At 46.5% G+C, this 24,954-nt stretch overlaps 1 protein-coding gene across 7 annotated transcripts in view; it reads right to left on the bottom strand.

The window, feature by feature from the left end:
- CLCN3 (chloride voltage-gated channel 3) overlaps nt 1–24,954 on the bottom strand; it is a 101,657-nt gene that overhangs the window by 63,115 nt on the left and 13,588 nt on the right. Inside the window, exon 1 of one of the 7 annotated variants that reach the window (XM_038754972.1) lies at nt 5,819–6,096. The exons of 5 other annotated variants lie outside the window; for them this stretch is intronic. In XM_038754972.1, the coding sequence (XP_038610900.1) occupies nt 5,819–5,924 (106 nt within the window). In that variant the 5' untranslated portion in view covers nt 5,925–6,096. Of the gene's footprint in view, nt 1–5,818; nt 6,097–24,954 lie in introns of those variants that run through there. One more of the 7 variants, XM_038754974.1, reaches the window with a different exon arrangement.

Below are 24,954 nucleotides of genomic sequence, written 5' to 3'. Positions count from 1 at the left end.
GGCTTTAAGGATTTCAGATCATTTCTTCCCTCCCAGGAAGGAGGAGGCAGCAGCAGCAGTTTTCTGGGACATTTCAAGTACAACCAAAGGTAAATGTTAGCTTAGGAGACTAAAGAATGTTAAGACGGACTATTTTCTTTATTTCCACTGTAAATGAGAGTTTGTAAGAAGCGGTAAGAACCTACAAGCCGTAATACCAGTCGCCATACTTTCTTACGTACAGAAACGTTCAGTGATCGACCTCTCGAAAGGAATTCAAATTTCCCTGAGTCCCTCCTGGCTGAAGCTTTATCATCCACACCTAAAACGTGTTGCAATAATTTAGCAAGGCACTGCCACGACATTTTATCGCTTGATTACCCTGCAGTGAATAATAAAGGCGATGAAGAAATGTCACAATCGTAGCTTTTGCTTTTTTCTCCCGTGTAGATCCTTGCAAGGCTCTCTGACAGTGGTCGTGGTAGGAAAATTTTAACAAAACAACGTTTCAGACTATTTCACTCCCCCACACACACCAAAAAAAAAAAAGACCAGCTCAGCAAGCGCTTAACAAATACCATCATTATTATTATTAAGCAGGTCCACCAAACGTGAGTGATGTGACTCAAACAAGGATTTATATTAAAAATCGGAGACCTTAGGCAAGTTGCCCAATTAGTTACCAAAACCAAAAAATATACTGATCGCCACAGTCTATTTTTCAGAGTAAATAAATGGGATGAATGATGGAGTACACTACTCCCTGAAACACCACGTAGACTGAAAGGGCTACAGAGCCACTGAACTAATCACTGTAGAGAGCGCTTAGTACAGAGCTCTGCACACAGTAAATACGATTGAATGAATGAATAAAAGGCTGGATAAAACCAATTCCATCTGTAATTCAAGCTGATTCATCTGAAGACACCTATCTTTACATTCTAATTTTTTTTTTAGACGAGCAACTGGTGAAAGACTGTTGAGAATAAAAAAAAATGAAAGCAGGACTAGCATCTTAAATAGCATTAAAATAGATTTTAGTAGATTGAGTCGAGCCCTTCCTTAATCCTTCCTTTCTCTCCCTCCCTGCCAGGCACAGGCTGACGACGCCGGGCCTTTTTTTCCCTTTCTGGCCATCCTCTGTCCCAGTAATTTCTCTGCTATAAAATAACCCCCTACCAACTCTTTTCACATCTGCTGGACAGTGAAATCCGTAGCGAACAAACGAACAAAAAACCCCAACGACGTCCTCTCGACTTGACAATTTGATCGTCTCTGTTGCCGAATTGTTCTTTCCAAGCGCTACACACAGTGCTCCGCACAAAGTAAGCGCTCAATAAATACGATTGAATGAATCATCATCATCATCAATCGTATTTATTGAGCGCTTACTATGTGCAGAGCACTGTACTAAGCGCTTGGGAAGTACAAATTGGCAATATATAGAGACAGTCCCTACCCAACAGTGGGCTCACAGTCTAAAAGGGGAGACAGAGAACAAAACCAAACATACTAACAAAATAAGATAAATAGAATAGATTTGTACAAGTAAAATAAATAAATAAATAGAGTAATAAATATGTACAAACATATATACATATATACAGGTGTTGTGGGGTAGGGAAGGAGGAATGAATGAAGGAGTGAGTGCAGAAGAGACTCCAGGATCGATTCTGATTGAACACAGTTCGATCAGCGGGGCTCGGTGTGGTTTGTTCTGGGTGATGAGAGCTCGATCATTCATTCAATCGTATTTACTGAGCGCTTACTGTGTACAGAGCACTGTATTAAGCGCTTAAACGCTTTAAGGCCCATACCTGGCAGGAAGGCGTTAACTACAAGGGCACACACATTTCGAAGTCCAAAAGCGACACAATTCTCTTTTAAGTTTCCCAAGAGGGGTGGGGGGAACTTATTCCTTTGCAATGCCAACCGGGGGCATGCAAGGCCTGGGGATGGGGAAGGGGAAACCTATTCCTTTACAAATGCCAACCGGGGGGGGCATGCAAGGCCTGGGGGATGAAGAAGGGGGGAAACTATTCCTTTGCAATGCCAACCGGGGGGCATGCAAGGCCTGGGGATGAGGAGGGGGAAACCGATTTCTTTACAAATGCTAACCGGGGGGCATACAAGGCCTGGGGGGTGAGGGGGAAACCTATTTCTTTGCAAATGCCAACCGGGGGGCATACAAGGCCTGAGGGTGGAGGAGGGGGAAAACTATTCCTTTGCAATGCCAACCGGGGGGCATGCAAGGCCTGGGGATGAGAAGGGGAAAACCTGTTTCTTTACAAGTGCCAACCGGGGGGCATGCAAGGCCTGGGGGTTGAGGAGGGGGGAAACTATTCCTTTGCAATGCCAACCGGGGGCATGCAAGGCCTGGGGGTGGAGGAGGGGGGGAAACTATTCTTTTGCAATGCCAACCGGGGGGCATGCAAGGCCTGGGGATGAGGAGGGGGAAACCTATTTCTTTACAAATGCCAACCGGGGGGCATACAAGGCATGGGGATGGAGGAGGGGGGAAACTATTCCTTTGCAATGCCAACCGGGGGGCATGCAAGGCCTGGGGATGAGGAGGGGGAAACCGATTTCTTTACAAGTGCCAACCGGGGGGCATGCAAGGCCTGGGGGGTGGAGGAGGGGGGAAACCACTCCTTTGCAATGCCAACCGGGGGGCACGCAAGGCCTGGGGATGAGGAGGGGGAAACCTACTTCTTTACAAATGCCAATCGGGGGGCATACAAGGCCTGGGGGTGGAGGAGGGGGGAAACTGTTCTTTTGCAATGCCAACCGGGTGGCACGCAAGGCCTGGGGATGAGAAGGGAGAAACCTGTTTCTTTACAAATGCCAACCGGGGGGAATGCAAGGCCTGGGGGTGGAGGAGGGGAGAAACCACTCGGGATGGAGGAGGGGGGAAACTATTCTTTTGCAATGCCAACTGGGCAGCATGCAAGGCCTGGGGATGAGGAGGGAGAAACCTGTTTCTTTACAAATGCCAACCGGGGGGCATGCAAGGCCTGGGGGTGGAGGACAGGAGAAACCACTCCTTTGCAATGCCAACCAGGGGGCATGCAAGGCCTGGGGATGAGGAGGGGGAAACCTATTTCTTTACAAATGCCAATCGGGGGGCATACAAGGCCTGGGGGTGGAGGAGGGGGGAAACTATTCCTTTGCAATGCCAACCGGGGGGCATGCAAGGCCTGGGGATGAGAAGGGAGAAACCTGTTTCTTTACAAATGCCAACCAGGGGGCATGCAAGGCCTGGGGGTGGAGGAGGGGGGAATCCACTCCTTTGCAATGCCAACCGGGGGGCATGCAAAGCCTGGGGGTGGAAGAGGGAGGAACTATACCTTTACAAATGCCAACTTGGGGGCATGCAAGCCCTAGAGGTGGGGGGGACCTATTCCGTTGCAATAATAATAATAATAATAATGGCATTTATTATTATTATTATTATTATTATTATTATTATTATTAGCTATTCCTTTGCAATGCCAACTGGGGGGCATACAAGGCCTGGGGGTGGAGGAGGGAGGAACTATTCCTTTGCAATGCCAACCGGGGGGGAATGCAAGGCCTGGGGGTGGGTGGGGGAACCTACTGTGATCCCGTTGTTGGGTAGGGACCGCCTCTATATGTTGCCGACCTGTATTGCCCAGGCGCTTAGTACAGTGCTCTGCACACAGTAAGCGCTCAATAAATACGATTGAATCAGCGTGGCTCAGTGGAAAGAGCCCGGGCTTTGGAGTCAGAGGTCATGGGTTCAAACCCCGGCTCTGCCAACTGTCAGCTGTGTGACTTGGGGCAAGTCACTTCACTGGGCCTCAGTTCCCCCATCTGTAAAATGGGGATGAAGACTGTGAGCCCCCCGTGGGACAACCTGATCACCTTGTAATCTCCCCGGCACTTAGAACAGTGCTGTGCACATAGTAAGCGCTTAATAAATGCCATCATTATTGAATGAATGAACGAATGACTATTCCTTTGCAAATGCCAACCGTGGGGGGGGGGGGGGGGGGGGCGGAGGGATTGCTTTGTTTTGTTCTCTGTCTCCCCCTTCTAGACTGTGAGCCCGTTGTTGGGTAGGGACCGTCTCTCTCTGTTGCCAACTTGTACTTCCCAAGCGCTTAGTACAGTGCTCTGCACACAGTAAGTGCTCAATAAATATGCCTGAATGAATGAATGGGGAGGGAGAGGAGGGGGAGAGGAAGGAGGGGGCTGAGTCTGGGAAGGCCTCCTAAACACACACACTATATGTTGCCAACTTGTACTTCCCAAGCGCTTAGACCAGTGCTCTGCACACAGTAAGCGCTCAATAAATACGACTGAATGAATAAATGAATGAATGGAGGGGGAGAGGAAGGAGGGGGCTCAGTCTGGGGAGGCCTCCTAAACACACCCACACTATATGTTGCCAACTTGTACTTCCCAAGCGCTTAGTCCAGTGCTCTGCACACAGTAAGCGCTCAATAAATCATCAATCGTATTTACTGAGCGCTTACTGTGTGCACAGCACTGTACTAAGCGCTTGGGAAGTCCAAATTGGCAACATATAGAGACAGTCCCTACCCAACAGTGGGCTCACAGTCTAAAATACGATTGAATGAATGAATAAATGAATGGGGAGGAGGGGGAGAGGAAGGAGGGGGCTCAGTCTGGGAAAGCCTCCTAAACACACACACACACTATATGCTGCCAACTTGTACTTCCCAAGCGCTTAGTCCAGTGCTCTGCACACGGTAAGCGCTCAATAAATACGATTGAATGAATGGGGAGGAGGGGGAGAGGAAGGAGGGGGCTCAGTCTGGGGAGGCCTCCTAAACACACACACACACTATATGCTGCCAACTTGTACTTCCCAAGCGCTTAGTCCAGTGCTCTGCACACAGTAAGCGCTCAATAAATACGATTGAATGAATGGGGAGGGGGCTCAGTCTGGGAAGGCCTCCTAAACACACACACACTATATGCTGCCAACTTGTACTTCCCAAGCGCTTAGACCAGTGCTCTGCACACAGTAAGTGCTCAATCAATACGACTGAATGAATAAATGAATGAATGGAGGGGGAGAGGAAGGAGGGGGCTCAGTGTGGGAAGGCCTCCTAAACACACACACACTATATGCTGCCAACTTGTACTTCCCAAGCGCTTAGTCCAGTGCTCTGTACACAGTAAGCGCTCAATAAATACGACTGAATGAATAAATGAATGAATGGAGGGGGAGAGGAAGGAGGGGGCTCAGTCTGGGAAGGCCTCCTAAACACACACACACACACACACACACACACACACACACACAATATGCTGCCAACTTGTACTTCCCAAGAGCTTAGTCCAGTGCTCTGCACACAGTAAGCGCTCAATAAATACGACTGAATGAATAAATGAATGAATGGGGGGGTAGAGGAAGGAGGGGGCTCAGTCTGGGAAGGCCTCCTAAACACACACACACACACACACTATATGTTGCCAACCTGTACTTCCCAAGCGCTTAGTCCAGTGCTCTGCACACAGTAAGCGCTCAATAAATACGATTGAATAAATGGGGAGGAGGGGGAGAGGAAGGAGGGGGCTCAGTCTGGGGAGGCCTCCTAAACACACACACACTATATGCTGCCAACTTGTACTTCCCAAGCGCTTAGTCCAGTGCTCCGCACACGGTAAGCGCTCAATAAATACGACTGAATGAATAAATGAATGAATGGGGAGGAGGTGGAGAGAAAAGAGGGGGCTCAGTCTGGGGAGGCCTCCTAAACACACACACACACACACACACATACACACACAAACACACACACCCCCAGACATAATGCACCGAAGCAGGAGGCGTCCAAGGCGTTACCTCTCTTATGCAGCTCTCGTAGGGGAATGGTGTCCCCTCCTGCTCCTCCTCCTCCTCCTCCTCCTCCTCCATCGTAGGGCAGATAGGGATCGGAAGAGGTCTCCATGGGGCGCCGCCTCTCCCGGCCAACCGGCCGCCCGGCCGGGGCTGGCTCCGGACGGGACGAAGCTCGGGCTTAGGAAGGCGGAGCCATTTGGGAAGAGTTGGGAAGAGGAGCAGGAGGAGCAGGAAAAGGAGGAAGATGAGGGAGGAGGAGCGCGCGGGGTCCGGGGCAGGACCGGCCGCGGCCCCACCGGTGCCCGGTGACGTCACGAAGGGGCGTGGCCTCCGCGGGGCGGCGACGTCATCCAGGGGCGGGGCCTCCCCCGCTGCAGTGCCGTCGCTCGAGGGGCGGGGCCTCCGCCGCGGGTGGTGACGTCACCGGAGGGGTGGGGCCGCATAGGTGACTGTTACGTCGACGGTGGGCGGGGCCTCCTCCGCGGTCGAGGGGCGGGGCCTCCTCTGCTGTAGGGGCGGGGCCTCCTCCGCGGGCGGTGACATCACCCGAGGGGCGGGGCCTCCTCGGCGGCATCGGCGTCACCAGAGGGGTGGGGCCTCCTCCGAGGCCGGTGACGTCACCGGAGGGGCGGGTCTCCGCCTTGCGCGGTGACGTCGCGCGAGGGGCGGGGCCGGCGGCGGTTGCTAGGGGCGACGGCGGGGCCGCCGTGACTCAGCCCCGCGGGGCCCCGACCTTTAGACCTTTTGTCTTTTTAAGTTGTTTTTTTTTTTTAAATGGTATTTCTTAAGCGCTTACTATGTCCATTCATTCATTCAATCAATCAATCAATCAATCAATCGTATTGATTCGTTCCTTCAATCGTATTGATTGAGCGCTTACTGTGTGCAGAGCACTGGACTAAGCGCTTGGGAAGTCCAAGTTGGCAACATAGAGAGACGGTCCCTACCCAACAGTGGGCTCACAAAAAAGGGGGGGGCAGAGAACAAAACCAAACACACTAACAAAATAAAATAAATAGAATAGATATGTACAAGTAAAATAAATAAATAGAGTAATAAATATGTACAAACATATACACATATATACAGGTGCTGTGGGGAAGGGAAGGAGGTAAGATGGGGGGGGGGGATGGAGAGGGGGACGAGGGGGAGAGGAAGGAAGGGGCTCCCAGCCCCACAACACTTGTGTAAATATCTGTAATTTTATTTATTCCTATTGATGTCTATTTACTTGTACTGATGTCTGTCTCCCCCCTTCTAGACTGTGAGCCCACTCTTCCAGACTGTGAGCCCACCGTTGGGTAGGGACCGTCTCTATGTGTTGCCAACTTGTACTTCCCAAGCGCTTAGTCCAGTGCTCTGCACACAGTAAGCGCTCAATAAATACGATTGATTGATTGATTGTAGACTGTGAGCTCTGTTGTGAGCAGGGACTGTCTTGGGAAAGTACAATACAATACAATACAATTTTAGACTGTGAGCCCACTGTTGGGTAGGGACCGTCTCTATGTGTTGCCAAACTGTACTTCCCAAGCGCTTAGTCCAGTGCTCTGCACACAGTAAGCGCTCAATAAATACGATTGATTGATTCTAGACTGTGAGCTCTGTTGTGAGCAGGGATTGTCTTGGGAAAGTACAATACAATACAATACAACTCTAGACTGTGAGCCCACTGTTGGGTAGGGACCGTCTCTATGTGTTGCCAACTTGTACTTCCCAAGCGCTTAGTCCAGTGCTCTGCACACAGTAAGCGCTCAATAAATACGATTGATTGATTGATTGATTCTAGACTGTGAGCTCTGTTGTGAGCAGGGACTGTCTTGGGAAAGTACAATACAATACAATTCTAGACTGTGAGCCCGCTGTTGGGTAGGGACCGTCTCTATGTGTTGCCAAATTGTACTTCCCAAGCGCTTAGTACAGTGCTCTGCACACAGTAAGTGCTCAATAAATACGATTGAATGAATGAATGAATGAATACAGCAATAGATTGCTGTATTGTACTTTCCCAAGCGCTGAGTACAGTGCTCCGCACAACAGTTAAGTGCTCAATAAATATGACTGAATCAATGAATGAATGCTAATTCTGTTGTGTTCTGCACTGCCGACCGTTTAGTACAGGGTTCTACACATGGTAAGCATTCAATAAATACCACTGATTGATTGATAAGAAATATAAACCGATCTACTAGCTACGATTAAAAAGACCCTCGTGATCCAGTCCCTATTCAACCAGTGGTATTGATGAAGTGCTTACTAAGGGCAGTGCATTAAATGGACCGTTGCAAACACTAAATTCTGCATTGTGCTTAAATAGGTATTTTTTCACTAAAGCTAAAAGACCTACTACACTAAAGAAATAATTCCTCAAGAAAGCTTTACCACAACCTCAGGCAATATGCAATAAACCACAGGATTCGGGCACAAATCAATATCCCAGGTAGGAAGAGATGAGAGTCACTTTGCCTTTGAGTACATTGACACCACTTCAAAACCATAGCATCCCGCCATTAACCTATGCCAAAGAAAGTCAATCTAAATAGAGTAACAGCTAAACAGACTCTCTAGCCAGGAAAACTTCTTAGAAAGAGAAATTAAAAATTAAACAGAGAGAGGACGTAAAAATGCGAACGCAGCCGTTGGGGAGCTCTTAAGGGTTTTCTAGCCCTGAGCTTGAAAAATGCTTTTAACCACTGACTCGATCTCTTCTTTCAGTAAACTGAATATGCACGTGAAACACTGCAGTTTTCCTCGATATCTGCGCAGCCTGTTTTTCATTTAAAACGGGGTTGATTTATGGCATTCAACATTCTCGGCATTAAATATTATGCTATGAACAGGGGAAGACTGCATATAAAACAGCGTCCTGTGAATGGATCATCCAAGACTAACTGGTGAGATTTAAGGAGTCAGAAATTTAAATTAAAACAATCACAGCTTCCTCAAACTTTTTGGGGTGCCTTTCCTTCCCCCCCCCAGGGTTGCTTCCATGCCATATTTCGTTAAAGTATGAAGAATGTGATAGTGAATTTTGCTTCAGGTGACAATTCCACACCCAATGAGGCTAGGGAGAAGTTTCTCATAGCAATACCAAGGCCCAAAAATTGTGTCTCCCTCATGGCACCGCATTAGCACCCCACAAGGAGCCATGAACTCAATTCTGGAGCTAGAAAAATATCTCTAGCCTTTCATTCGCCTCTGCCCTTGGTCTTCACATCATCATCATCATCATCAATCGTATTTATTGAGCGCTTACTGTGTGCAGAGCACTGGACTAAGCGCTTGGGAAGTCCAAATTGGCAACATCTAGAGACAGTCCCTACCCAACAGCGGGCTCACGGTCTAAAAGGGGGAGACAGAGAACAAAACCAAACATACTAACAAAATAAAATAAATAGAATAGATATGTACAGGTAAAATAGAGTAATAAATATGTACAAACATATGAGGTCCACAAGGCTAAAAACGACCATCAGAAAGGAAATCGCTACTAAATCCACGTTAGTGAGAAGCAGACCGTGATTCCCACGTGGGACGCAGACTCTGTCCCAACCTGATTAGCTTGTATGATAACTGTGGTATTTGTTAAACGTCTACCATGTGCCAGGCACTGTGCTAAGCGCTGGAGTGGATACAAACAAATCGGGTTGGGCACAGTCCCTGTCCCCCGTCGGGCTCACAGTCGTCATCTCCGTTCTACTGAGGAGGTCACTGAGGCACCGAGAAGTGAAGTGACTTGCCCAAGGTCACACAGCTTGCATCTACAGTGCCTGGCATGTAGTAAGCGCCGAAAAAAGACCATCAAAATGAAAAACAAAATCAGGTTCTAAGAAGTAGTGAGCAGGAATATTTATTCTATGTATCATGTTTATTCTATTTATTCATATTTATTCTATTTATTCATATTTATTCTATTTATTTTATTTTGTTAATATGTCTTGTTTTGTTGTCTGTCTCCCCCTTCTAGACCGTGAGCCTGCTGTTGGGTAGGGACTGTCTCTATATGTTGCCAACCTGTACTTCCCAAGCGCTTAGGACAGTGCTCTGCACACAGTAAGCGCTCAATAAATACGATTGATGATGATGATATGTTGCCAACTTGGACTTCCCAAGCGCTTAGGACAGTGCTCTGCACACAGAAAGCGCTCAATAAATACGATTGAATGAATGAGTGAATGAATGAATGAATGAATTTAATCATAATAATAATAATGGTATTATTTTTTACTATATGCACAGCACTGTTCTAAGCACTGGATGAATCCGTACAAACATATATACATATATACAGGCGCTGTGGGGAGGGGAAGCAGGTAAGGCGGGGGAGAAATTGTTTCTGCCGTGTTTCGAACCTGTTAGGCGAACGTGATAACCGCTACACTACGGTCACTGAGCGCTTACTGTGTGCAGAGCACTGTACTAAGCACTTGGAAAGTACAATCCAGCAACAGATTCATTCATTCATTCAGTCATATTTATTGAGCGCTTACTGTGTGCAGAGTACTGTACTAAGCGCTTGGGAAGTCCAAGTTGGCAACATATAGAGACGGTCCCTACCCAACAGTGGGCTCACAGTCTAGAAGGGGGAGACAGAGAACAAAACCAAACACACTAACAAAATAAAATAAATAGAATAGATAGGTACAAGTAAAATAAATAAATAAATAGAGTAATAAATATGTACAAACATCTATACATATATACAGGTGCTGTGGGGAAGGGAAGGAGGTAAGATGGGGGGATAGAGGGGGGACGAGGGGAGAGGAAGGAAGGGGCTCAGTCTGGGAAGGACATGTACAAGTAAAATAAATAAATAAATAGAGTAATAAATATGTACAAACATATATACATATATACAGGTATATATGTCAGAGGTCAGATAGAGACAATCCCTGTCCACAAAGGGCTCACAGTCTAGAACAGACATCAAAACACATAAACAACCAACACTAGCACCAATATAAATAAACAGAATTAGAGACGTATATACTGGATAAAGCGCTGGATAAATCCGGACAAACATATATATATATATACAGGCGCTGTGGGGAGGGGAGCAGGTAAGGCGGGGGAGAAATTGTTTCCGCCCGGTTTCGAACCGGGGACCTATCGCGTGTTAGGCGAACGTTATAACCACTACACTACGGTCACTGAGCGCTTACTGTGTGCAGAGCACTGTACTAAGCGCTTGGAAAGTACAATCCAGCAACAGATCATCATCATCAATCATCAATCGTATTTATTGAGCGCTTACTGTGTGCAGAGCACTGTACTAAGCGCTTGGAAGGTACAATCCAGCAACAGATCATCATCATCAATCATCAATCGTATTTATTGAGCGCTTACTGTGTGCAGAGCACTGTACTAAGCGCTTGGAAAGTACAATCGAGCAACAGATCATCATCATCAATCATCAATCGTATTTATTGAGCGCTTACTATCTGCAGAGCACTGTACTAAGCGCTTGGGAAGTACAAATTGGCAACATACAGAGACAGTCCCTACCCAACAGATAGAGACAATCCCTGTCCACAAAGGGCTCACAGTCTAGAACAGACATCGAAACACATAAAGGAGCAACACTAGCGCCAATCTAAATAAATAGAATTAGAGATGTATACACACATCGTTAATAAAATTAATAGAATTATAAATATGTACGTATATACACACAAGTGCTGTGTGGCGGGGAGGGTAGAGGGTAATAATAATAATAATGATGATATTTATTAAGCGCTTACTATGTGCAAAGCACTGTTCTAAGCGCTGGGCAGGTTACAAGGTGATCAAAGAGAGTGAGTGGGAGTGATGGAGGGGGGAGGAGGAGCCCAGGAAAATGGGGGCTTGGTCTGGGAAGGCCTCCTGGAGGAGGTGAGCTCTCCGTAGGGCTTTGAAGGGGGGCAGTGAGCTAGTTTGGCAGAGGTGAGGATGGAGGGCATTTTGGGACAGAGGAAGGACGTGGGCCGGGGGTCGACGGCGGGACGGGCGAGGACGAGGCCTAACGGTGAGGAGGTTAGCGGCGGCAGAGGAGCGGAGGGTGCGGGCTGGGCTGGAGAAGGACAGAAGGGAGGGGAGGGAGGAGGGGGCGAGGGGATGGACAGCCTTGACGCCAACAATGAAGGGCTTTTGCTTGATAAAATAATAATAATAATAATAATAATGGCATTTATTAAGCGCTTACTATCTGCAAAGCACTGTTCTAAGTGCTGGGGAGGTTACAAGGAGATCAGGTTGTTCCACTGGGGGCTCACAGTCTACATCCCCATTTTACAGATGAGGGAACTGAGGCCCAGAGAAGTGAAGTGACTTGCCCGAAGTCACACAAGCTGACAACTGGTGGAGTGGGGATTCGAACCCATGACTTCCGACTCCAAAGCCCGGGCTCTTTCCACTGAGCCACGCCGCTTGATATGAAGGTGGACGGGCAACCACTGGAGATTTTTGAGGAGGGGGGATGTCACACCCAGATCATTTCTGCAGAAAGAGAATCCAGGCAGAGGTGGGGAGACATAGCAGGTTGGGAGATCAGAGAGGAGGCTGATGCAGTCATCTAATCGGGACACGATGAGTGACTGTAGTAATGTGGTAGCGGTTGGGATGGGGAGGAAAGGGCGGGTCTTGGTGATGTTGTGAAGGGGAGATGGGCAGGTCTGGGGGGCTGAGTGGATATTTGGGGTGAATGAGAGAGCCTCGTCCCCCTCTCCATCCCCCCCATCTTACCTCCTTCCCTTCCCCACAGCACCTGTATATATGGATATATGTTTGTACAGATTTATTACCCTATTTATTTATTTTACTTGTACACATCTATTCATTTTATTTTGTTAGTATGTTTGGTTTTGTTCTCCGTCTCCCCCTTTTAGACTGTGAGCCCGCTGTTGGGTAGGGACTGTCTCCATATGTTGCCAATTTGGACTTCCCAAGCGCTTAGTGCAGTGCTCTGCACATAGTAAGCGCTCAATAAATACGATTGATGATGATTTTTGAGGAGGGGGATGTCATACCCAGATCATTTCTGCAGAAAGAGAATCCGGGCAGCAGACTGAGGTGGGGAGAGACAGGAGGTTGGGAGACCAGAGAGGAGGCTGATGCAGTCATCTAATCGGGACACGATGAGTGACTGTAGTAACGTGGTAGCGGTTGGGATGGGGAGGAAAGGGCGGGTCTTGGTGATGTTGTGAAGGGGAGACGGGCAGGTCTGGGGGGCTGAGTGGATATTTGGGGTGAATGAGAGAGCCTCGTCCCCCTCTCCATCCCCCCCATCTTACCTCCTTCCCTTCCCCACAGCACCTGTATATATGTATATATGTTTGTACAGATTTATTACCCTATTTATTTATTTTACTTGTACACATCTATTCTATTTATTTTATTTTGTTAGTATGTTTGGTTTTGTTCTCCGTCTCCCCCTTTTAGACTGTAAGCCCGCTGTTGGGTAGGGACTGTCTCTAGATGTTGCCAATTTGGACTTCCCAAGCGCTTAGTACAGTGCTCTGCACATAGTAAGCGCTCAATAAATACGATTGATGAGGAGGAGGAGGATGACGACAGGGTTGCGGGCTCGTGAGACGGGAAGGTTGACGGTGCCGCCCACAATGATGGGAAATTCGGGGAGAAGTGGGAAACGACAGGCCAATCCCAGTGAAGACCGCTCCCAACACCGGGAGACAAGCCCAGACTTCCACCCCCCATTCACCAGGTTCTGCTGCATTTAGGAGGGACCCATGGCGCATTATCTTCTTTCCTCCCACTCATTCCCACCTTTGCTTCCTGCCTCTTTCTCCGGCTCATTCTTTCCCTTTTACGGCCATTCCAATGCTTTAATCAATCAATCGTATTTATTGAGCGCTTACTGTGTGCAGAGCACCGGACTAAGCGCTTGGGAAGTCCAAGTTGGCAACATATAGAGACGGTCCCTACCCAACAGTGGGCTCACAGTCTAAAAACAAATAAACCCTACGCCCTTTTTGGCACTCTTCCCAAAACCACTGTTGGCTCCCGTTCTGCCGGTTGAATTGCTGCCTCACGACATTGTGTAACAGCAATTTCCTTATTGCCGATTCTTTTCAGCATCTTCAGGCCAATGTCTTTCCCTTTATATTAATGTGAAAAATGTAACCCCCTTAAATAGGCTTGCCTCCTGCCACATTCAGTAGGAAGGGTTTTGGTGGGAAGACGCGAAGTTCCGTTTCAGCCTTATTACATTTGAGGTGACAGGAGGACATCCAAGAACACATTTTACAGATGAGGTAACTGAGGCACAGAAAAGTAAAGTGACTTGCCCAAGGTCACACAGCAGACAAGTGGCAGAGCTGGGATCAGGTCCTCTGACTCTCAGATAATTGGTATTTCCACTAGGCCTCACTGCTTCTCCACTATGACCTTTGACTCTCATTTTGTGCTTGGCAGGGCACAAATCCTACTTCATAATTAAGCCATAGTGATCTTTTGCATGTATTTATTACTCTATTTTACTTGTACACATTCTATTTATTTTATTTTGTTAATATGTTTGGTTTTGTTCTCTGTCTCCCCCTTCTAGACTGTGAGCCCACCGTTGGGTAGGGGCCGTCTCTATGTGTTGCCAACTTGTACTTCCCAAGCGCTTAGTACAGTGCTCTGCACACAGTAAGCGCTCAATAAATACGATTGAATGAATGAATGAATGAATTCAGTATCTCAAAGGTTGTCACGAAACCATAGATCACTGCTCTTTGACGACAGCCCGCCAATTAATGAATTCTCAGTGCTTTGAGGCTCCTGAAAAGCATTGTGTTGGCAATGTGAGTCTAGAGAAACCTCCACTACTCAGGCTGGATCTCTATTTAAGCCGGTCAGTGTTTATTATTTTATTTTGTTAACATGTTTGGTTTTGTTCTCTGTCTCCCCCTTCTAGACTGTGAGCCCACTGTTGGGTAGGGACTGTCTCTAGATGATGCCAACTGGTACTTCCCAAGCGCTTAGTACAGTGCTCTGCACACAGTAAGCGCTCAATAAATACGATTGATTGACTGATTGAATGAGGTGCATGGTTTTTGGGAAACGGAAGCTGCTGAGAAGTAGTGTGGTCTAATGGATAGAGCCTGGGCCGGGAGTCAGGAGGAGCTGGGTTCTAATCCCAAATTCAGCCACTTGTCTGCTGTGTGACCTTGGGCAAGTTGCTTCATGTCTCTGTGCCCCAGTTACCTCATCATCATCATCAATCGTATTTATTGAGCGCTTACTATGTGCAGAGCACTGTATTAAGCGCTTGGGAAGTCCAAATTGGCAACATATAGAGACAGTCCCTACCCAACATTGGGCTCACAGTCTAAAAGGGGGAGACAGAGAACAAAACCAAACATACTAACAAAATAAAATAAATAGAATAGATATGTACAAGTAAAATAAATAAATAAATAGAGTAATAAATATGTACAAACATCTACACATATATACAGGTGCTGTGGGGAAGGGAAGGAGGTAGGATTGGGGGGATGGGGAGGGGGATGAGGGGGATTTTACTCATCTGTAAAATGGGGATTAAAAAGGGGCCAGCGAGGAGGGACTTGCACAGGGGAGGGATGGAGGTGTGGGACCACTAAATTCATCCTTGTAGGGATATGAGTTAGAGGAATCCTCTTGGGGGGAAAGGGTGGAGAGACCTCTACTTAGGTTCTGCATTGCCCTCCCTGCCCGACAGCACTTGTGTACATACCTGCAATTTATTTATTTTAATGTCTGTCTCCCCTCTAGACCGTAAGCTTGCTGTGGACAGGGACTGTGTCTATGCCTGTGTCCGGAGAAGCAGCGTGGCTCAGTGGAAAGAGCCCGGGCTTTGGAGTCAGAGGTCATGGGTTCAAATCCCGGCTCCACCACTTGTCAGCTGGGTGACTTTGGGCAAGTCACTTCACTTCTCTGGACCTCAGTTCCCTCATCTGGAAAATGGGGATGAAGACTGTGAGCCCCCCGTGGGACAACCTGATCACCTTGCAACCTCCCTAGCGCTTAGAACAGTGCTTTGCACATAGTAAGTGCTTAATAAATGCTATTATTATTTATTGTTATACTGTACTCTCCCAAGCGCTTAGCACAGTGCTCTGTACACACTCAAGTAAAGTGCCCTCAATAAAGTCAGTAAGCACTCCATAAATTCATTCAATTGTATTTATTGAGTGCTTACGGCGTGCAAAGCCACTTAAGTACTAAGCCCTTAAATACGATAAATACAACATAACTACAATAAATACCATTGAATTGAATGAAAGGCAAAAGAAGGGATGGAACTAGAAGGATCAGGAAAGAAACATTAAAACTGGCTGCACAAAACTCAATCACAAACAATTATAACCATACTCAAAAGAGCTCTGGTTTAGGATTTTCACTTTCAAAACTCCAGTGGGAAACTAATATCTGGATCTTTAACCTTCGGGCATCTGGAATTTGCCCCACCCTAAACCCAAAGCACTTATGTACATATCTATAAATGATATATTATAAAATGATTTCTTTAACATTAAGGTCTGTGGTTGTTCTCCCCACCAGCCTCCACCCAAGACTGTAAGCTCATTTGGGGCACAGAACTTGCCAAGACCAACTCTGTTGCATTGTACTCTCTCAAGTGCTCAGTACAGTGCTCTGCACACAGTAAACACTCAATAAATGCCATCGACTGAATAAGCATTTAAAAATAAAGGCTGTTTCAACTGCTACTAAGGTCACTCAATGCCACTGACCATCCAAATGCAAAAATGACCACCTCCTTCCTCAAACCCTACTAGGAATAGTGGACCAACTTGTTTCCAAGCCACAAACAAGTTTATCTTAATTAAAATATTTGCTTTACAGTTGCAATAGGACTTGCATGAGTGCTCTGTGCTGTCTGACTGGAGGCTGGTTTTAATAAGAGCTCCCTTGAGCTGCTTAAAACTGGAAAAAAATGCAAAATCTTTTAGAGTGGGAAACGAGATTCAAGTCAGCTGAATTTCACACTTCCAGAAGAGGGACCTGGGAATTCTCAGGATTAGCTACTTCTGGAAGGCGAATGCCAGTCGGAGTTGCCTTGCAATATTCACCGTCCCTCACACGGCATTTAGGGTGAGCCACGATTCTCTTGCTAAAACTCAGAGATTTTTTCCTAATTTCAAAATAGGAGAAGGGCCTGCATTCGTACAGAAATAGCAAGAAAACCTCATAACTTCATTATTTAAAACTCAAAACAAGTTGAACAACGGAAAATGACTTTTGGTTATGAGCAAATATTTTGGACTGTACATTGTAGAGCTGATGATTTCTACTATAAATACATCTGTTTAATTTACCCGCATGATAAAGAGGGGGAGAGTAAAGTCGAAAAGAATAGGATTTCAAAGCTGAGAGGACAATGCTTTTTATGTTGCCAATTTGTACTTCCCAAGCGCTTAGTACAGTGCTCTGCACATAGTAAGCGCTCAATAAATATGATTGATTGGTTGATTGACTGATTGACATGAGTTGGGGGACTGTCTTTCTTAAGACCATTAAGGGTCAGAGGCAGGAAGAGCCCGGAGAAACAAAAGGAAAGGCAAATAAAGTGCTACCCGACAAAAAATAAAATTTAGAGACTGAGGTGCAGTGGAAGTGACCTCAGAAATTAATCAATCAGTGGTATTTATTATGTGCTGTGTACAGAGCACTGTAGTAAGCACCCAAGAGAGTACAACAAAACAGAGTTGGTAGACACGTTCCCTGCCCACAAGGAGCGGAGTCTAGATGGGGAGACAGACATTAAAATAAATTACAGATTGGGGGAATTGACAAATGCAATTAAGCAAAATAAAGCATAATGATAACCAAATTGTCCCATCTTGTACCAACCGGTACTTCCCCAGCACTTAGTACAGTGCTCTGCACACAGTAAGCGCTCAATAAATACCATTGAATGAATGAATGAATTTAACTCTACCCTCCCTGTTTCTGTTTGTTTCTGATTTATGATGGCTGGTACTGGCCACCAATTCATTTCACAAAGCGAAACAGCCACAATGACCAACTTAAATGTGCAGGCTAAAATTCGCAGACTAAACCCACAATTTGAAAAAAAAAACACCACCTAAGGTTTCTTTTCTGTACATTTTGAGACGGCACAATGAAATGACCTGTTTCCTTAAAATCTGTGACAGAAATTACACTTGAATCCATAGGAAGACAACTCAGAATCTGTAGACTTCATCACATAATACTAATGATGAGGGTGGTATTTATTAAAGATTTCTTCTGTGTTAAACTCTGGAGGAAATACACGATAATCAGATTAAAGCTTTTGCCCCACCAGGAGGGAGAACAGGTTTTGAATCTCTATTTTACAGATGACGAAACAGGCACAGGGAAGTTAAGTGACTTGCCTAAGATCACACAGCAGGCAAGTGACAGAGTCAGAATTAGAAGCCAGTTCCTCTGACTCCTATAACTATACTACTAATGGTATTTGTTAAGTGCTTACTATGTGCCAAGCACCGTTCTAAGCGCTGCGGGCGATACAAGGTCATCAGGTTGTCCCACACGGGCTCACAGTCTTTCATCCCCATTTTACATATAAGGTAACTGAGGCCCAGAGAAGTGAAGTGACTTGCCCAAAGTCACACAGATGACAAGTGGCGGAGCCAGGATTAGAACCCATGACCTCTAACTCCCAAGCCCAGGCTCTCTCATTCATTCATTCATTCATTCAATGGTAATTATTGAGCGCTTACTGTGTGCAGAGCACTGTACTAAGCGCTTAGCACTGTCCTAAGCTCTTTCCACTGAGCCACGCTGCTTCTCTACGATCTGTCTACTAGGCCACTCTGCTTCCTGGCTTAGTCGATAGAGACGACACCCCCAGTTACTAATATAGTAATAATAATAATGATAACGGTACTCGTTAGGCACTTATTTGTTACCTGTTAAACCAAGCCTCTTTCTAAGCATTTGGATAGGTACAGGTTAATCAGGTTGGACCCAGTCCCTGTCCCACATGGAGTTCACAGTCTAAGTAGGAGAGAGTTCAGCGCTTAGAACAGTGCTTTGCACATAGTAAGCGCTCTCCCTGACTTTCCCATCACTGTTGACGGCACTACCATCCTTCCCGTCTCACACGCCCGCAACCTTGGTGCCATCCTCGACTCCGCTCTCTCGTTCCCCCCTCACGTCCAAGCCGTCACCAAAACCTGCCGGTCTCAGCTCCGCGACGTCGCCAAGATGCGCCCTTTCCTCTCCATCCAAACCGCTACCCTGCTCGTTCAAGCTCTCATCCTATCCCGTCTGGACTAGTGCATCAGCCTTCTCTCTGATCTCCCATCCTCCTGTCTCTCTCCACTTCAATCCATACTTCATGCTGCTGCCCGGATTATCTTTGTCCAGAAACGCTCTGGGCACGTTACTCCCCTCCTCAAAAACCTCCAGTGGCTACCAATCAATCTGCGCATCAGGCAGAAACTCCTCACCCTGGGCTTCCAGGCTGTCCATCCCCTCGCCCCCTCCTACCTCACCGCCCTTCTGTCCTTCTCCAGCCCAGCCCGCACCCTCCGCTCCTCTGCCGCTAATCTCCTCACCGTTAGGCCTCGTTCTCGCCTGTCCCGCCATCGACCCCCGGCCCACGTCATCCCCCAGACCTGGAATGCCCCCAATCCCTCCACCCATCCGCCAAGCTAGCTCTCTTCCTCCCTTCAAAGCCCTACTGAGAGCTCACCTCCTCCAGGAGGCCTTCCCAGACTGAGCCCCATCCTTCCTCTCCCCCTCCTCCTCATCCCCCCCGCCTTACCTCCTTCCCCTCCCCACAGCACCTGTATATATGTTTGTACATCAGTCAATCAATCATATTTATTGAGCGTTTACTGTGTGCAGAGCACTGTACTAAGCACTTGGGAAGTACAAGCAGGCAACACATAGAGACAGTCCCTACCCAACAGCGGGCTCACAGTCTAGAAGGGGGAGACAGAGAACAAAACCAAACATACTACTACTTTATGAATGACTCAACACACCAATTTGGATTGGAAGCCAGATTTCTGGCTAAAGTAACTGAATAGATGAATGACCACTAAATTGATTGCTGCATTTTACAGTTTTAGTTACAAAGGTGCAACCGAGGCACGTCGGGAGGAGTCTACAATATTTGGCCAATGATATTATTCCCTCAATTCATATCATACAGCATCCTCTCTCTTAAGCGCTCAATAAATACGATTGATTGATTGATTGATTAAGCTATTTGAGTGTTGTGCCATTCACATGATAAGCTGCAATCCCCCGTCTACAACCAGAACGTGTCCCGTAATGTAGGGGGATTCTAGAAGAAAGACGACGGCCTTTGCAACCTCGATAGGCTCCCCAAACCTTCCGAGAGGAATATTCTTCTTTATGTGGTCTGCTTTCAAGCCTGCAGTCATGTCGGTATGGACAAACAACAACATATTTATTACTCTATTTATTTTCCTTGTACGTATTTATTCTACTTATTTTATGTTGTTAACATGTTTTGTTTTGTCATCTGTCTCCCCCTTCTAGACTGTGAGCCCGCTGTTGGGTAGGGACCGTCTCTATACGTTGCCGACTTGCACTTCCCCAGCGCTTAGTACAGTGCTCTGCACACAGTAAGCGCTCAATAAATACGATTGAATGAATAAATGCCATCATCATTATCATTACCATTAGGATTTAATCCCCATTTTACAGATGGGGTAACTTAGGCACATAAGTGGCTTGCCCAAGGTCACACAGCAGACACAGGGCAGAGCCAGGATTCATTCATTCAGTTCAATCGTATTTATTGAGCGCTTACTGTGTGCAGAGCACTGTACTAAGCGCTTGGGAAGTACAAGTTGGCAAGTCCTCTGTCTCCAAGGACCACACTCTTTTCACTAGGCCATGATGCTTCCATGTAATAGAATAATGAAGTGAAGTGGCCACACAAAAGCAAGATGGGAGAACTAAGGGGACCCCAAACCACAGTCTTGTAGAGACTTGTACATAGCTATTCTATTGATTTTATTTTGTTAGTATGTTTGGCTTTGTTCTCTGTCTCCCCCTTTTAGACTGCGAGCCCACTGTTGGGTAGGGACTGTCTCTATATGTTGCCAATTTGTACTTCCCAAGCGCTTAGTACAGTGCTCTGCACACAGTAAGCACTCAATAAATACGATTGATGATGATGATGATGTGGCAGAGACGTGAACTAGTGAAAAACAACAGTGGCAGAGACCGACTCAATGGACTGACTGACATGTTAGGGAAGCAGCGTGGCTCAGTGGAAAGAGCCCGGGCTTCGGAGTCAGAAGTCATGGGTTCTAATCCCGGCTCCACCACTTCAATCAATCAATCAATCGTATTTATTGAGCGCTTACTGTGGGCAGGGCACTGGACTAAGCGCTTGGGAAGTACAAGTCGGCAACGTATAGAGACGGTCCCTACCCAACAGTGGGTCACAGTCTAAAAGGGGGAGACAGAGAACAAAACCAAACATACTAACAAAATAAAGTAAATAGAATAGATATGTACAAGTAAAATAAATAGAGTAATAAATATGTACAAACATACATACATATATACAGGTGCTGTGTATATAGAGTAAAATAGAGTAATAAATATGCACAAACATATACCACTTGTCAGCTGTGTGACTTTGGGGAAGTCACTTAACTTCTCTGGGCCTCAGTTACCCGTCTGTAAAATGGGGATTAAGACTGTGAGCCCCACGTGGGACAACCTGAGTACCTTATATCCCCCCAGCGCTTAGAACTGTGCTTGGCACATCATCATCAATCGTATTTATTGAGCGCTTACTGTGTGCAGAGCACTGTACTAAGCACATAGTACATAGCACATACTAAGCACATAGTAAGCGCTTAACAAATGCCAAAATTATGTTAGCCACAGTGCCAAACACAAAGTAGGTGCTCAGTACATACTGTTTGAGGAGTGAGCCCCACATGGGACAACTTAATTACCTTATATCCCCCCAGCGCTTAGAACTGTGCTTGGCACATAGTAAGCGCTTAACAAATGCCAAAATTATGTTATCCACAGTGCCTAATACAAAGTAGGTGCTCAATACATAGTTTGAGGAGAAGCAGGCGATGAGGCAACACCGCAGAGCCATTTGTCTATAAACAGCAGCTGCCACTCCAATTTCAAGAACAGTCAACAAGGGTGTGCTGCCCAGGAAATACTACTGGTATTGTTCTTCTAACCCAAACCAGCCCAGATTTTATTTTTTATGGTATTTGTTAAACACTTATTATACGCCAGGAACTGTTCTAAGCACTGGGGTCGATACAAGGTAATCGGGTTGAAACAGTCCCTATCCCACATGAGGCTCACAGTCTTAATCCCCATTTTATAGATGAGGTAACGTCCGCACAGAGAAGTGAAAATGACTGGCCCAAGGTCACACGGCAGACAAATGGCAGGGCTGGGATTAGAACCGATTTATAGAAGGACTGTCACCATAAAGGACAGTGTTGGGAATCGGAAGGAGAAGGAGGACAGAAGGACAGTGTAGATATCAATCAATCAATCAGTCATATTTATTGAGCGCTTACTGTGTGCAGAGCACTGTACTAAGCGCTTGGGAAGTACAAGTTGGCAACATACAGAGACGGTCCCTACCCAACAGTGGGCTCATAGTCTAGAAGGGGGAGACAGAGAACAAAACCAAACATACTAACACGTTAGCAACATATAGAGACGGTCCCTACCCAACAGTGGGCTCACAGTCACTCACGGGCTCTTTATTGTTGCATTGCACTTTCCCAGGGCTCAGTACAGAGCTCTGCACACAATAAATGCTCAATAAATGCAAGTGAATGAATGAATCAATAAGCACACGATAAAAACGATTGAATGAATGCACTAAGCCCCTCTCGAGCAAGGTGGGCACCCCTGGCTTACTGCTCCCACGAGGCAACGGCCGGGGATTGTCTTCATTTCAAGACCCCCTTCCCCCGGGCCCTTGGCATTATGCAATCAATCAATCAATCGTATTTATTATCCCATTCATATAAGTACATCATCATCATCATCATCAATCGTATTTATTGAGCGCTTACTATGTGCAGAGCACTGTACTAAGCGCTTGGGTAGTACAAATTGGCAACATACAGAGGCGGTCCCTACCCAACAGTGGGCTCACAGTCTAAAAGGGGGAGACAGAGAACAAAACCAAACATACTAACAAAATAAAATAGAATAGATATGTACAAGTAAAATAGAGTAATAAATATGTACAAACATATATACAGGTGATATATCTCACCCTAAAGTACATCACCCTAAAACTGTTTAAAATATAAACTCCTCCTGTTCTTCCACAAACTAGTTTGTAAACTCCTTGATAGAGGGGTTCAAGTCTACTAGAAGCAGCACGGCTCAGTGGAAAGAGCATGGGTTTGGGAATCAGGGGACATGGGTTCTAATCCCAGCATGGCTCAGTGGAAAGAGCACGGGCTTTGGATTCGGTGGTCACGGGTTCAAATCCCGGCTCCGTCAATTGTATGGTGGAGCTGGGATTGGGTTCCATCGTATTTATCGAGCGATTACTGTGTGCGGAGCACTGTACTAAGCGCTTGGGAAGTCCAAGTCGGCAACATATAGAGACGGTCCCCACCCAACAGCGGGCTCACAGTCTAGAAGGGGGAGACGGACAACATATTAACAAAATAAAATACATAGTATAGTAAATATGTACAAATAAAATAGATTAATAAATCTGTAGAAACATAGGGTGGGGGGGATGGGGCTGAGTGTGGGAAGGCCTCCTGGAGGAGGTGAGCTCTCAGTGGGGCTTTGAAGGGAGGAAGAGAGCGAGCTTGGCGGGTGGGCAGAGGGAGGGCATTCCGGGCCAGGGGGAGGACGTGGGCCGGGGGTCGATGGCGGGACGGGCGAGAACGAGGTACGGTGAGGAGATTAGCGGCGGAGGAGCGGAGGGTGCGGGCTGGGCTGCAGAAGGAGAGAAGGGAGGGGAGGTAGGAGGGGGCGAGGGGATGGACAGCCTTGAAGCCCAGAGTGAGGAGTTTTTGCCTGATGCGAAGGTTGATTGGTAGCCACTGGAGCCGTTGTTGGGCAGGGACCGTCTCTCTATGTTGCCAACTTGTACTTCCCAAGCGCTTAGTCCAGTGCTCTGCACACAGTAAGCGCTCACTAAATATGACTGAATGAATGAACCTACTTTTCACCTGCAATATTCTCAAGATGTCCTATTTGTTGGAAAAGATATGAAACTATGGGGTTAACTAAATTACAATCAGACTGACATTGATTTATGAGCCAGATTAATCTTGGTATTAAAAGTAATTAAGACTACTGGCGGGTTGGCCTTATAAAATGAAAATCCAAAGCCTAAAAAGCAGCACTGAATGTCTGCTTTCCATTATTATTCACTGCCTGATGTTGAAAATGTATTCCAAAATCTCTCCCCATCAATAATGTCATTTTCTTCATGACATTGAGCAACCCAGTGGCTGGAACTATAATTCATTCATTCAATTAATTGTATTTATTGAGAGCTTACTGTGGGCAGAGCACTGTAACTAAGTGCTTGGGAGAGTACAATATAACAATAAACAGGCACATTCCCTGCCCACAGCGAGCTTACAGTCTAGAGGGGGAGACAGACATTAATAAAGGAGGAGTGAATGGCAAAGTATTATTTCTGAAGTTTCATGTGGATGGAGTCCAGGCTTGGGAGTCAGCAGGAGCTGGGTTCTAATCCCGGCTCCGCCACTTGTCTGCTGCGTGACCTTGGGAAAGCCACTTAAAACGTCTCTGTGCCTCAGTTGCTACATCTCTATAATGGGGATTCGATATCTGTTCTTCCTACCTACATGGTGAGCACTGTGTGGGACAAGGACAGTGCCTAACCTGATTATCCTCTATCTTCCCCAGAACTTAGAACTGTGCTTGGCATGTACTAAGTGCCTAATCAATCAATCAATCAAATTTATTGAGCCCTTACTGTGTGCAGAGCACTGTACTAAGCGCTTGGGAAGTACAAGTTGGCAACCAAATACAACCGTTATTATTATTATTACTCCCTTTATTCGATCCTATATCAGCCTAACGGAAAGAACATCCTGAGGAGGAAAATGGAGAAAAATGAAAGTATCTTTGCCTTTCTGAGCGGCAGAATACATGCAAGGGATGCT

Source organism: Tachyglossus aculeatus, chromosome 12 (genome assembly GCF_015852505.1).
Source record: "Tachyglossus aculeatus isolate mTacAcu1 chromosome 12, mTacAcu1.pri, whole genome shotgun sequence".
Taxonomy (NCBI): domain Eukaryota; kingdom Metazoa; phylum Chordata; class Mammalia; order Monotremata; family Tachyglossidae; genus Tachyglossus; species Tachyglossus aculeatus.
This window is presented reverse-complemented; position numbering and strand designations above follow the sequence as displayed.